This window comes from Leptosomus discolor, chromosome 7, assembly GCF_034619465.1.
Source record: "Leptosomus discolor isolate bLepDis1 chromosome 7, bLepDis1.hap2, whole genome shotgun sequence".
In the NCBI taxonomy this organism is placed as follows: Eukaryota; Metazoa; Chordata; class Aves; order Leptosomiformes; family Leptosomidae; genus Leptosomus; species Leptosomus discolor.
In genome coordinates, this window is record NC_141397.1 from 47,814,175 (window position 1) to 47,829,361 (window position 15,187).

General features: G+C 39.7%; 1 protein-coding gene across 1 annotated transcript; it reads left to right on the plus strand.

The window, feature by feature from the left end:
• Nucleotides 1-2,648: 2,648 nt before the first annotated feature.
• Nucleotides 2,649-4,243, plus strand: CCL20 (C-C motif chemokine ligand 20). Its single transcript, XM_009951034.2, has 4 exons — nt 2,649-2,730; nt 2,971-3,085; nt 3,846-3,923; nt 4,216-4,243. The coding sequence occupies exons 1-4, from the start codon at nt 2,649-2,651 to the stop codon at nt 4,241-4,243; spliced, it is 303 nt and encodes a 100-aa protein (XP_009949336.1).
• Nucleotides 4,244-15,187: the final 10,944 nt, after the last annotated feature.

The following is a 15,187-nucleotide window of genomic DNA, read 5'->3' on the forward strand; positions in this document are numbered from 1 at the left end:
CTTGCAGGCCCCAGCATAGGGAAATAACGGCCTCCCTTGACCTGGCAGCCCCCTTGCTGACCCCTCCCTCCATGGGCAGCCTCCTAATTGCATCAGTATTAGGCCACTAAACACAATGCATTGGCCCAGCAATGACCACCCACAACTGGCCCATGAACAGACTGAGGTGCTGGTTGCCACCCTGGAGCCTGGCAGCCCAGTCTGTCCCCAGCCAGTCCATGCAGCCCCATTTGGTCATGCTAAAGGAAACCAGGACGAAAGTCTCCCTGGGTCAGAGCGGACAATGGTCGTGGTCCCTTCATCCGCAGGCAATAATCACTTCCCTTGAACATATAAGCACCTCCCTGTTTTTGTATTTTTTTGCCTGCTGTTTGCATTATGGACTTGTAAATGTAAAGACTGATAAGATAGGGTTATGAGTCACATTGGGACGTAGCAAGCAACTTTCTTCAGCCATTTGCCTTAAACCTTTCTTGACTTTTTTTTTCCTAACTACTTTGTACAAATAAACTGAAGGTACTTGGTACACACTAAGTACAAATAAAAGGACAGTGCTCCTGAAGTTGAGTCCTTCCTCATGGCTTTTGTTCTAAATCTAAATCTTAACCTAATTTCCTAAATCAAACAAACCATGAGATAAAAGGAGTACCATGAGCATGAGGCATGACACCAGCCATAACCTTTGGTGGGAACCTGAGGTGTGATGAAAAGTGCCTGAGGGTAGAAACATGGGGTGAGCACTAAGTGGGTGATGTCATTGCTCTGGTATCCCAACAGCTTGCGCTTAGTTAGGAGCAGGTAGTGGTGTCAAAGCTCAGGTAAACTTCTCCAAAAAGCACTGAATAGAGAAGAAATATAGCTGTAGAGTCAGAAGGCAGACTTGAGATGCAAGGTCACCTGCATCTAGTATCAGCAATCACATGCTGATGGGGAAGACAGAGAATTGCTTATTGCCAACCTGATGCTTCTTGATCTGTCAATCTAGAAATTGTTATAAGTGATTCACGTTTAACTACTCTTATCTTTGTGGAAAGGAACAAGCTTCCATCATTTCAGGTGTTATCATTCTAGTTAGTTATTTTGTAGCATTGTCTAATGCTGACAGATAGTCCTTAAAACAGTTCAGAAATAGTTGCATACTGAGAGCATTGATCTTCATGGCATTTCGCTATGATCCATAAAGCAGTTACAAAAAGCAGCGTACATCAGGGCATGGGATCTTTGCTGCCTCTTCCCCTGTCCTTTGGCCAATGGCAGTAGCTCTGACGAGAAGCACCTATAACATATGTGATGCCACGCAGGCTGCAAGGCTGCTCATCTGGGCTCCAGCCATTTCAGCTTCCCTAAATCCTGGCTATTTTACAGAGAAATTAATTTCTCTGAATAACAATCTGTTCTAGAATTCAATTTTTTTAAATCTCTAGGAAGAAATAATAGGAAAGCACCCTTCATGAGAGGTACTGGCTGTCTGTGAAGAATAGAACTTATGTAATTATGCACTATGACTGTGTCCCTGAGCTCTACCTTAAGAGAAGTTACTTAAAGCCCAGGTTACTTTATAACCACCTGGAGCAGGTAGCAGTGCCTGTGCACACCAGCTGACCGGGACATGGCCCTCAGCCATCATATTCATTTCACACAGGTCACTAAATGGCATTAGAAAGTAACAGCCTTCAGTAGCAGCTCAAACAGCATACTTGCAGCGATGACAAAGCCCCTCCAGGGGTTTCTCCTGAGCCATGCAAAGGCAGCTTTAAGATTGTGTGTGCTTTAGTTGAGTGTTCAGGAGTCACAGTACTTGGGTACAGTTTGGCATGGGAAAGTAACAAGATATGAAGCAGTATTGATGCATTCTGGACAGTACAGGTTCAGCAGCAAATAGAGACACCATTTCAAGCTGCTTTTAAGCTAACTCTGTTTCACGTGATATAGTTCAGATATGTAACAGTAAAGACAGTGAATACATGGTAAAAGAAACCCTATAGAAATCTGTTTCCATGAATACTCAGTGTTGCTTACATTTCCCCACCAATACTATAATCTAGAGCTCAAAGCTGTAATCTGAAAAGCCTGAAGTTACTGTGTTGGCCAACCAGTAAATGTTAATGTAGTGCTTTGGTATAATTGCAGATAGTTACCCAGCTCCCCCAAGTCTGCCACCCTGAAACAAATTTGGCTGGGTTAGGCCCATGTCCCCTGCCCCCTCTTATTAAACTAGAGCATAGCAGATAGGCAGTTTCTGTAGGTAACATTGAGAGTTACCTACATCTGACTTTCCTCATTTCACAACCCACACTCCTACCCCTAAAAATACGCATGCTTCACCCACAGAACCATTACCTCACAGCCTTGTATTTCCTTTTCTTTTTGGCTGAATCTTCTAACCTACTTTAAAAAAAAAAAAAAAAAAAAATTCCCCAGCATGGTGTTATCTCCGGTTATAGCACCAGGAAGGTGTGCTGGGGCAGAATTGGGCATGATGGAATTTGCCATGGGGAAACCCGCTGATGACGGTGGAACCCGCCTGTGTGTGAATTCCCGCAGCTCCTGCCACCTCTTTATAAGCAGGTGGAGGTGCGGCCAGGCTGGCAAGACACACAGCCAGCAGCTGAGCACTTGCTGGAACACAGCTGCTGTGTGGAGTGGAAATGACTGGCTTCAGCAGCAAGAGCTTGGTCCTGGTTTCCCTGCTGGGGCTCCTGGTGCTGCTCCTGTGTGGCACCTCTGACGGTGAGTGACCTTGGGCCCAGGAAGTGGGTCTCAGCGCTGCTCTGCAGGCTGCCAGCCACACCAGGCAGCAGGATGAGGGTGAGATGGAAGGGAATTGGTTCAGCAAAGTATGCTGCCTAATCCTCCTCTTCTGTGGATGGGGAGCTGGATAGTCAGGGGGCTGAACAGCAAGTATCCTAGGCAGCATGGCAGCACTGTCCAAATGGGGTTTATTTACTTTGTCATTTTCCTTCATTCCAGCACAAAGCAACCAGGATTGCTGCCTGTCTTACACCAAAGTGCGTTTGCCTCGGTGGGCCCTAAAGGGTTATACTGAACAGCTCTCCAGTGAAGTCTGCGATATCCATGCGATCATGTAAGTTATTTTCCAGAAGTTTCTCTGGTTTTTCTGACACTTAGGATGTCTGCTTGGGCAGAAACAACAAATTGAACATTATAAGCGTGATTTTTCTTGCTTTTTCAAAATGTTAAATTAACTGAACAAATTCTATATAATACCTGTAAACAAAATGCACAAGTTGACAGGGACTACTAACTTGTAGGACACCCATACAACGTAAATAGTAGATCTGACTGTTTAGGAATCAGCTGTGCAAACAAAGCCATGCTTCATCTCCAGCTGAGGGCCACTCTAGCCAACACAGGGTGTTCCTTTGCCAAAACCTGTTCACAGACACATAAGTGGCAAGAGTTTCCTTAATTTACAGAGATCAGAATTTTTTTTCGATAAAGTTTTAGCCCTCCTAAATTTTATCTGTCACCTTAGCTTGATGGCAACTATTCTCCTTAGTCTCACAAATTATTTCTGGCATCTAGCAAAGTTCTTTGTCCCAATAGTTCCAATAAATTGAACACAATTTTATGGAGCAAAAAATGATCCCTGAGACTGAAGTAGCTATTACAGTTAAATTTTATTAGGTGTTTCTTTTTGTTCATATAGTATTAGAGGGGTTGTGGAGCATCCCATATCTAACTGGCGTTTACAAAAGCAGTTGCTATTGCTTATTATATAGAGTAACGATGATGCATGTTTTTGACCAAATACATCTTCACAGTATTTACTAGCAGGGATTTCTAATGATTTACTGATCTCTTTATCATTATTTCTTTTCCAGTTTCCACACCCACAGTGGGCTGAATGCCTGTGTAAATCCTAAGGAAGGCTGGGTGAAGAGGCATCTTCTTTTCCTGAGGTAGGAATCTAAAAATCTAAATACTGCTAGGCTGATGAAAACAGCATGTATGTAAGCCTGTTTCTTACATCTCCTGAATGCTACTTCTGATGGCAATGCTGAACTCCCTTGTCTTTCCATCTCCTGTCAGACATGGCCACTCCTTTTTAGAGTCTTCTCAGGGACAGTAGTGTCACATGTCCCTTTTTTCACCTGAGCTATTCTCTCAGGAGGTGCTATATCTTGGAGAGAGAAACCTATACTGGATCTGTGGCTGAGGTAATTATTTGTGTGTTCTCTCATTCTCTTACAGCCATAAGCTCAAGAAGATGTCAATGTGATATGGTTTCCAGCAGGGAACTAAACACAGACGTGGCTGAAGAACCACTGGGTTCAACCTCTCGGTTGAGATCGTCGTACACTGTTGTGTGCACTATCTCTGGCTTCTTTGGAACCGTTGAACTTCTTGAGTTGATTCATATTGCATCGCTGTTTTGCTTGAATTAAGCATTTTGTTAAAGTTTCTATTTTTACTAATATGTGTACGTTACTAATGACATGAGTATTATTTAGTAAGGACTGGCATAAACTCTTGTACAGAGTATGAATTTTATTAATTTTCTGCATGATATATTTGTTTTGTTCAGCATGTGTAAAGCGGGTTATTTATTCTGTTTATTCTGTTATTTCTTTGGCACTGCCTTGTGCCAAAATGTTTCCTTTTAACTGCAGTTAGCACTATAATACTTCTTGAACTATTGTTAAACGAAGGCTGCTTGTGGAAAAAAATGAAAATTTGAGTTTAAAAAGAATAAATGTTAAAATCTGCACTCCTTGTGTGATAACGTTTATTTTTTTAATTGAAAAAGGTGACTTCCCCTTGAAATTAATTTGTTTGCTTATGAGCATCCAGCTGAAACAATTACACAAGTGTATTCACACCTGTTAAAGCCTCTTTCCACCTTGCTCACTTTGTTTGCCCTATGGGAAGCTATGACCTCCACAGGATATAATTTCTCCCTCTCCCCCAGACCGCTGCTATTTATGAAGCTTTTGCTCAACATGAACACCTGTTCTTGCTCAGTTTCATCTTAATCAGACTTGAGAGAATTTCTCTTACTGGTTTCTCTATTTATTCAGGAGAAACCTTACTATATTGTTACAAGGCAAGCTTCTAACTCTTCCACTGAGGAGGATTATATTACAGTAACACAGTCTGCTCTCATCTTAAAGGGCTATCTCTAGGGGAGGAATCTGCAGTTCTTTCCTCCCCTTTATGCATTTCCTATAGTATCCTATGACTTTGAGCATAATGAGGCTTTCCTGATGCAGGATCTCTTGAAGGAGACCTGCAGACACTACGGTAGTACAAATGATGCTTGATAAAAGTAATGGGACTTCATGGAGCAAGTAGGACATGGGTGCAGGCTGAAGAGGGAAAGCTGCTCAGCTTTTTAGGTACTATTACACGGCCCATGCAGATTTCAGGGATGTGACAAGTAGGCTGTATAGGTGTAGTCCTCTCATTGTCAGCACCAGAGTCTGGCAGATAAATCTACACCTTGGCTTTTGATACCTTTTACTCATAGAGATAGAAGCATTCATTTTAATTTAATTTAAACTTAAATGTAAAGCATTTTTGGTGTCCCTGAGACATGAACTGAGAGGTGTTTGGTTTGTTAAATGGTGTTCATGAGCGTAAGGCTGTTATTTTCTGGTTTCAAAACTTGCTAGAATTTAAGCAATTTGCTTGTGGCTCTGCAAATCTGGGAATTGGCCAATCTCTGTGGGTGAAGCTCTGAAGGAGCAAGATTAATTTGCTTTAACTTCCAGCAGGTGGATCCCATGTCCCTGACATTAAGGACATCACATAAGAAGCTATCAGTCTCCCTGGGAGGAATCATTACCCAGCATTTTCCCTAGGGATTCCCCTAACTTCTGGGCAAAACTGCAGAGCTCTGCCTCATACCTGCTAGCACTAGCGCAGGCTCCTGTTTGGGCTCAAAGAGCTCACAGGCTAAATCAGACACCAACAAAATGGTACAGGCACAATGGATGGATTTGTGTTAAAAGCATCAGAAGGTGAGGTTCCCCCAGCCTACCTTGGGAACAGGTAGGCATGAGTGGAGATGTTAGGAATCAGAGCTGTATATGAACTTGGCGCAGAAAAGCCCGGAGTCCAAGCTATATAATAATTATATATAATTCATAACAGGGGAGAAAAATAAGAAAGTGAAGACCAATGTGTGAAACTGCAGGTGGCTCTTTGTACTCCTAGGTTGGGCCTGTTAAAATTTTTGTACTGCTTCTGTAACTCGTCTTTCTTTTTGTCAGCCATGGCCCCGTTGCCACAAAACCCCAGATGCTTCAACCACAGAGCGATGACTTGTGGGATTTTTTTTTTTTCAGTTCCTCTTATTCTGGTTGAATATTTTTTAATAACCAACCTCACTGGAGGAAAAAAGAAATAGAAAATTGGTTTCTATGTTCAGTAACATAGATTGATAAGGTTGTTATGTTACTGGTAGGAAACTCCATGTAAAAATACCACGTCCCTCCATGCATTCCTCAGGATACAAATAGGTATTATAAGCGACTGCTGTATCTCCAGAATTATCAGATCAGAGGCACATTTTTTTAAGTAACCTTAAGTGGCCAGTTAAAAGTTCTGACAGCTCTGAAAATCGTGACCATTTCCAGGAAAACCTGAATCCTGATTACTTTGGTGGGGTTTTTACGCATTTGTGTAAGTAATTTTCTGTTTTGTCTGTATCTTTGGCCCTCAGCTCCTAATTCAGCATGTGCAATTTTGTTGAATAATTTGAGATGCACTATTAGACAGTCATTTGGGGACTTTTCCCCTCCCATTTATATAATTTTTTTAAAAAACAAATTATTTTTTCTTGCAAAATGCCAATGAGGCTTTTTATTACAGCTTGGATATCATTTAGATAATGGGTGTGAGAGCTTTCCCTTCAAAGTCTCAACCCAATTTCATACTTCAGTTCCAAAGTCTCCTGCTCTCGCTGTATTGAGACCAGTTCTCGGTGATTCCTGTGCCTGCTGGTGTATTATTATTGAATCCTTTTTTTGTGGATATTGTTTCTGTGAGTCTGTTTATTTGGTTTTAATTTTTATTTTTGCTTCTTCTTTAATTCCTTCTTTTTTTTTCCCTAAAGCAATCTTACACTATGCCCAGTCAGGACACTGCAGCTTTTCATTAGCTTGGGATCTTTGACAAAACTTTTTTTTCATTTATGGAATATAATTATGATTTACACATTTCTTATTTTTTTTTCACTCACGCCAGGACAAAGCAACAAAATAACTTAGCATTGCACAGACAGTGATTTTCGAAAGGAATAACAAACCTTCTGCTGATTTAATTTTCCTGTTAAAATATAAAACCTGACACTGGGCAAGTATTAACAAGGTATTTGTTGCATTACTACTCAGTTGATGGTAGCTCCTATCAGCTAAAGACTGTTTTCTGTTCCTCATCTTTTGTTTTTGCCACCCTCCACACAAAGCAGGGGCTGTAAAAGCATGTGCAAACCCGAGATAATTGGGTGAAGGCCCTTCTTAGCCCACAGTACACATGTTTTCAAGTACATCTGAAAACCAAGTGTTACTGGGTGAGCTTAGTGACAATGACACTTTTAGCTCTTTCATAGGGGTGTTGATAATTGATCAGTTGTTTTCAACTACCAATACCAATGAGCTCACATGTAACTAACTGAACTTAATTCCTGATGAACTGCAATGCATTGTTCAGCTGTAATTTTGTTGAGAAGTGAATCGGGGAATTTGTGAACTAAGAAGACTTTAGGCTTATGACACTGTCACTTGATTTTAATGGCATACATCCAGCTGGATAGACATCAAAACAATACAGATGATCAATTGTAACAAGCCTTCTGTATGCTAAGTTTAGCTGTGTTACACTCTGGCAGTCTTATTCCAAATACCAGGCTACAGGCAATGTCCTTTGCCAAAATGCGAATCATAAAAGAAGTTTTTAGTACTCAGACTAAAACCAGTGCATTGTGTGTGCTAAGTTTACTGAGTGATTATGGTTGTATGACTGTACATAAATGGAAAACTATGATCTATGTTCCTATAATGTTGTAGTTTCTCTGTTCTGGGAGGTGTCAGCCTTAACGTCCCCGTGTTGCAGTCCTAACTGTTAAAGGTTTTTAAATTGCTGTGTTTGTGTTTGTTCCTTCTGCATTACCAATTACAGATAGCTTCTAGTCAAAGTTCACCAAGAGTTGCTGGCGTTGGAACTTTTAAATACAATATACAATAGACGCGGTGCTGTGGCTGCTATTATATATTAAGCATAGTGTATTGCTCATGTAACTACTACCATAAATAAAACCAGGCACTTGTTTAATAGTCTTTTAGCTTCCTTCAATTTATAGTATTATTCAAAGATTATGCAATCCAAAATACACATTTAATGTAAAAGCATCAGATGAAATTTAGAATACCGCATGCTTAAAAGGCAAATACGTCACAGGAATAGTAGAGTCTAAAATACTATTGTTAATTGTTATTATTTCATTTACAACAACACTTCTTAGTTTTGCTTATATGACTTCAGTTATCTCCCCAAAATATAGTTACAATTTTATTTGTAAGCATCTACGTCTACATTTCCATGTTACTGAAATTTTGGTACTCCCTAACTTTAAACTGGAAACTCTATTAATTTTTTTGACAGTCTCTTTGTATCAAGGAGACAATCGACAACCTGGGTTGAGTTCCACTGAAAAAACAGATATGCTCTGTATAGTGTCCATATATGGAATTGTGCCGGATACACTTACAAGGCATGTCCTATACTACAGGGATTTTATCTATGATCACATACAAAAGTGAGGAAAAGAGGGATGGTACATGGCAGATTTTCCTGGACTAGCAGTGCCAGCAAAGGGATATGAAAATACAAGGAGAAAGAGCTACCTGACTCTCAGAAGTGACTGATGTAAGTGGGAGTTGACTTTGTACGGGTATCTATTCTGTGGATAAAAAGTCTGTATCTCAGGTTCTCTTAAATTTGGTTCCTTCCCAATTGTTAATATACTTATTATTGGAGAGGTGTCCAAGGACTATGTGAGATGCAATCACTAAGGTTCCTTAAACGTATCATTAACTTCTACATGTATTAATTTACAAACCTCAACTCTTGGTTAAATCTGTTTGTAGGACCTTTGGATCCGATGTGTTCCAATGTACTAGGTTTTCACAATACTCCATCTCCTAGAGTATCTTGATTTACCTAAAAATCTAAGCTTCATAGTGATTTTTTTTTCTAGCCCTCAAAATCACAGAGAAAGCCTTGGAAAGCAAAAGATGAAGAACATCTCAACAGCTTTTCAAACCTAAACTAGTTGTATATGTTTTGACATCTGACTCATGTTTTTGAGTAGCAGCTGTAAAAATGAAATTTAAAGGGAAGGTTATTGCCATGTTTCTCACAGTAAATGCTACTTTCAATTATCAAAAATTATGATCTTGAGCTACTTTTCAGTGAAAAAAATTGCTGTTCTAGCTGAGGCTGAAGAGGTATGTGTTCTTTCTATCTGTTTGGTTTATAGGTTTTTTTCTCCTTCACTTCTTTACTGCTGGAGAGGGATGTAATGGCCCACAGGCTTCAGAGAAGATTTAGCTTGCTCAAGGGCTAATATTAACTGCTTCCTGCGCCATGGTGAATGAGAAGACACCGACAGTTGTAATAGGATATCAGACATGCTTCTCTGTTAGGTGGGGGTTTCTCAGGCTATGAAGAATACCTCACTTGGTAAGACATGCTCATGGTAAGAATGAGGAAGAGAGAGACAAACCAGCTTCTGGAAATGAACACAGTGTGGCCCAGCACCTGGCTCCTTGCTGAGAAATCCTGAATGACAGGAACCATTTAATAGATAGCTACAGGATAAAGCAACTTAGGAAACAAGAAACATTGAAATACTGCAGTTGGGGTACCATGATTAGTGAAGCCATGTACCAAAGTGCATGAAACAGAGCACAAACTATTTCTTATTTCTGAGTCAAACCTGAGGTACATTTGTGATGCAAATTGTAACTGCCTCCTCTTCTGGGCATGTGCCCATAAGCTAAGCCAAAACATTTATGAGTAGGCAAAAATTTTATGTGTAGGATGGTCTAGTATAACAAAATTGTACTAGACTCCTCCGATATCTTCTGGATGATAAAATTTAATCAAAACACAGATTGTTATTGAAGGAACATGGCTTGTAAGGGCATAAACTCTGTACCAACAATTGATCCAACAAAGACTGAGGTGACAGTAAATATCATCATTAGGTACCAAAGGTAGAGAAATATTACAAATCTGTAAGAAGCTACAGACTCACACCTGGGGGGAGCGGATAGCAAGGTGTTATGCACTGGCTAGTCAAGCCATCTAATTAGAGTTGTGTCAGTGGAGATGGGTTCAAGTAAGTGGTCCAATCTGCAGTGAAATTGTCAATTACAGTGTCAACATTAAACCAGCAGTTTAAATCCTTGCAGCATCATTGGTCAGGCACAAAGCTAGTGAGAACACTATAAACTTACAAAGCAGGCAAATGGGAATTTGAGAAAGATACTTAATGTAGCAGATAAATCAGCTGTAGGGCGGTCAGTGTGGTGATTTCAACTGTTCACTCAAATATGGCAGCATCTCACATATGAATAAGCTTTGTTATATAGCTGTACTTGAGGAATACAAATCAAAACATTTTGTCACGTATACCTGAAAAGTAATAATATTTTAGCTATATGTCTTACTACAGTGATTTCTTTTTTCAAATGTACATTTACTAGAGCTGGTTGATAAATATGATTATGTGTTCCAGTGAGCATCTGAATGTTTCATATTATTACAACTAGGAATAGGTGGTCAAAATGGCTTTCAGAGACAATGCAAATCTCAAAGATCTCTGAGATACTGCAAATCTCAAAGAGCTGCTCACTCTATAGTATCCGTGAAATTGGTATGAGTGTGGGCAAAAATAGTTTAAGAATTTGAAAGTGGGTGGTGCTGTACTAATGCTAATTACAATGAATGGCTGATATATACTATTTTGCACATCCATATGAAGCACATCAAAATGATGGTAAAGAAACTTAGAAATCAGGAATCACAGAGCCAATACAATGGGACAACTACACTTATTGAAGGCATACAGATATGTAAAAGACATGATGGTTTATGTGAAATGCTTAATGAACTTTGGCATTACGAAAATGGATTATAAAAGCTCAAATAAATTATTGTGACTTTTGTATTAAAAACAATGGTGAGATGAACACAGTTCCACTTCAATGAAGCTGTGCTTTCTAAACCAAAGTAGCTTTCACTACTTATCTTTTCCAATTCTGTTGTAGACTTACTAGAAATCCTGTTATTTCTCAGGAGCTTTTTTCTTCCACCTGTGTCAAAGCAGTTTGACTCAAATGTGTGTTAGGTATGTGCAGGAGAAGTGCTCCTCTATTTTGCTCGCTAGGTGCATCCAGATAACTCACTGTCTTTCATCTTGCAGCTCAGACAACCTGACCGCAGATTACTTGCAAAATTACCTGATACTGTCAGGTTTGCTGTCTTGACTGGATGATACAGAGCTCTCCTTAACCAAAAGGTCTTCAGCCCCCTACAGCCTGGGCCATGGAAAGAAAGATTAAAGGCATGTCTGAGTTCTTCTCAGAGAGGGTAAGATAGATTTTATAGGGTTTTTTTTTTTTTTGCATTGAGGTTTTTTTGTTGCTAGGTCATCAGCTCTCCCTCAAAAAGTGGACAGCAAGGAGTGAAAATGTGACCAAAAAAAGTAAGAATATATGGAATTTGCCTGACTACATGGGATACGTAAGCAGTTTGTCAGAAATGGAAGATGGAAGAAAAGAGCAAAGAAGAGAACTAATGTTTCTTTCTAGTACTTGTTATTATCTCACTCTAGGCAAGCAACGCATGAATCTATTAATGTGAACAGAATCTTGTAGGTGACACGCTTTCTAGGCAAACAGCAATTAATATATATTTTTTTTTTTAATTTGAGATAATTTTAAATTGATTAAAACAGCCATGCAAGGACAAAAAACAATCTTTGGGAAACAGCAGTTTGTTCTATAACACACTGTCAGCTCCTTCTTCCAGAACAGCTCTTACCTAGCAAACAGCAAACTCCCAGAAGATCATGTTCCTTATACAAGTAATATAACTTTAACATTTTTCATGGCTGTGGCATCATGATTAGCATTGGAAAGAACAGAGCAGAAGTGAGAAGGAGCTCTAACAATGCACAGAGAACTGTATGTGTATAGCAGTGTCTGTTCGGGCAAGAGGAAGCAGGTTATCTATGCCAGAATAAAACAACCTTGAAAAAAATTACCTAAACCCATTTAATTCACCAAGCAGAAAGAAGGAAATGTCAGAGCACAGTCCTTCTGCATGTGACAGACTGACAACTACGAGAAAGGGCAGCACATAAGAAGGGACTGCATGCAAAAACTCCCCTTAGTAATAATACACTGCACCCATTACTAACATAACAGAAATAGGAAGTGGCTTTCTACATCTTCCTCTTAACTCAGACTACTCTTGGGCTGGCCTTTCTGATTTAGTTCAGCATACCACAGACTGACCTACTTCAGAACAAGTGGGTCATGATACAACTTTAAATCAGGAAGCCTAAAACACACTCTCCTCTGCAAGCGAGAGCGTGTTTGAGTCAGAAACACTTTCTTCTTGTCATCCTTCTTAGGTTGGTACTTTGGCTCAAGAAAAGAGAGTTTCAGAACCTGTGCTGGCAGGAAAACCCAGCATTCTCAAAAGGAAGCTCTTCATTGTAACTGTTATTAATTTTGCTTCATACTGTCCAACACAGTTGTCTCCAGCACTCTAGACAAGTGTCTATTGCAGCTTTTCAAAGGCTTTTGAATATTGACCAATAGTGAGGTTTATAGTATCTCAACTTTCTGCCACTCCTGCAAACCACTGACATAGGCAAAAAGGCACAGGGAGCAGCTGATGTAGATTATCTCTCCAGGCTGATAACACCAATGCTTTTGATCTCTGTACATAAAAGCTGATTATCTCACCCAGAGACAAAAACTGATGCAGATCCTGGATCAACATCTCAACATTTGACTTTTTCTTTCCAGTGTAGATATTCTTGAACTCTACGGTGTGTACGGAGATTCTCTGAAGTAGGCCTTTCACGGCTTAGAGGCTGTGTGCACTCTGTGTGCTAAAAAATATCAGGGCAACAATTTTGCCCCAGCAGTCTGAAAATTTTCCTTCCAAAAGTATACACTAGTTGCCCATTTCCCTGCACTCGAAAAAGAGTTGCATGTCCGATTAACAGTCAAGGTTTAGTGCTATGGACTTCAGCTCAGTCTGCTGTATCATCAGAGTCCCTGCTTGACTAGTCCTGAAGTAATTAGCTGTGTTTAAGTCCTTCCCTTCACTCCCTCACTACAGTTTTTACCTTTGCTGCCTAAAGTAGGTAACCTTACTTACCCACTTACCCAAAATACCTCCTTAGGTAATCCTACCTGTGCTACCACTCTGGTTCCGTTTTGTCAGAAAGACATACTGTTAGTTACTACGTATGTATTTTGCAGACAGGCCTGTCCTGGGTGGCACTCTGGGTAAAACTTCATCTCAGCATAGTGTTAGCCCTTTGTCCCCGACTCAGGTGGTCAGCAGCATTTTCCAATTACTATACAGGAATAGAGCAAACGAGGCCATTATGGCAGTGCCTCTTTGGGGCAGTCTGGACAGCAGGCACAGAGCTAAGAGGGATTGACTTCTGTCCTGACTCCACTGTTTCCACATCTTCTGCTTACAGAAGCAATGAAAGGAGGTGAGATCTGAGACCTGATTTGATTTATCATCTTCCAGACAAGGTGTAAAAGTGTACATGTTCAGATGGAGATTTACAGCAAGAAAGTGAGGAGAGAATGGGCTGACCCACTGGGTACTGACGTCATGGAGCTCTGCAGTCTTTCCACTTCCCTCTCCTCTGTTTAGACCAGGGCTGCATTTTCCCTTTCTCTGTCTCATGAAAAGCAAACAAATGATATGCAAAACCTTGAAAAAACGATTGCTCAAGAATATCGCAGTAATTGATTCAATGATGCAAATACAACCCTGAAGTACAGAACTGAAGAGATGCTTATTACATAAGTTCTAGTTGAAATGCAGATACTCGTCATTTATTTTGTAGAGAAGTATCAAGCCCCCAATTTGACTAAAAAAATTAAATGTAGCACTTTTGGTTGGTGTTAAGTAAAACTGAAGGCACCAGAAGGCTGCATGAATGTGTGTTTATGAAGAACAAAGAAGGTGTTAATGTAGGAAGCAGTGTCCATGCCATGTTCATTGTTCACAACACTTAAAAGAACAGAAAAATATTTATATTCTGAAATTATAATCTGGGTGGTTACATATTATGCTAAACAAATACAAAAAGATGTTAAGAAACTGGAGATCACCAAGACTAGGTGTTGTTCAAAAAGTTATTTTCGAATAGGGTTGGTCCAAGTAAGTAAATTCAGTTGGAAAGCTGTTTGGATTATTTGTTTTCAATAAAAATATTTCTTATCTGCCTCAAAACTTTCCACATACAATTAAGACAAAAGTTTTAAACAAACAAATGGGAATGATAAACCCAGAGACCACTTTGTCCCCCAGCCATGTCCCAAAGTAAATCTGGAATTGGCCATTGTATTTTACTTCCTGGATTTCACAAACCAAAGGACTGTCTTCAAAGTGAAGCTGTAGGGAGCCATATGGCTGTTTTTGGAAAAGTCACGTATTGTTAAGCACTGACTGGGACTGTCTTCTGTTGACCTGTTGTCAACAATGTGTGCTGTGAGGAGATTTGCTAAATGAAAATGCGTTCACTGTTTCTCCCTATGGGTGCTCTACAGTCATTTCTGCATAAAGCTTGACTCAAATTTTTAGTTCTCTTAATACATTATTTTTTAAGGATTTCATGTTGGTTATCTTTTTTCAAATATATTTTTTTCTCCTATCTTTGATGAAAAGAAACAGTATTTTCATACTCACGTATCTGTCCTGAATTTCTCTTCAAAAAAATTAAGCTGATGAGATTTTTTTCGTATTTTTTAAAATCTGACTGCTTTCCTTAGTAATTGACTATTTGCTTTTCAAACAGCTTTCATATATTTGTTATGCTGTTACTTGTGGCTCTTTAGCGCTCCAAACATTCTCATTTTTCAGTGTACCCTAGCCTCTGAAGATGATACTTCCA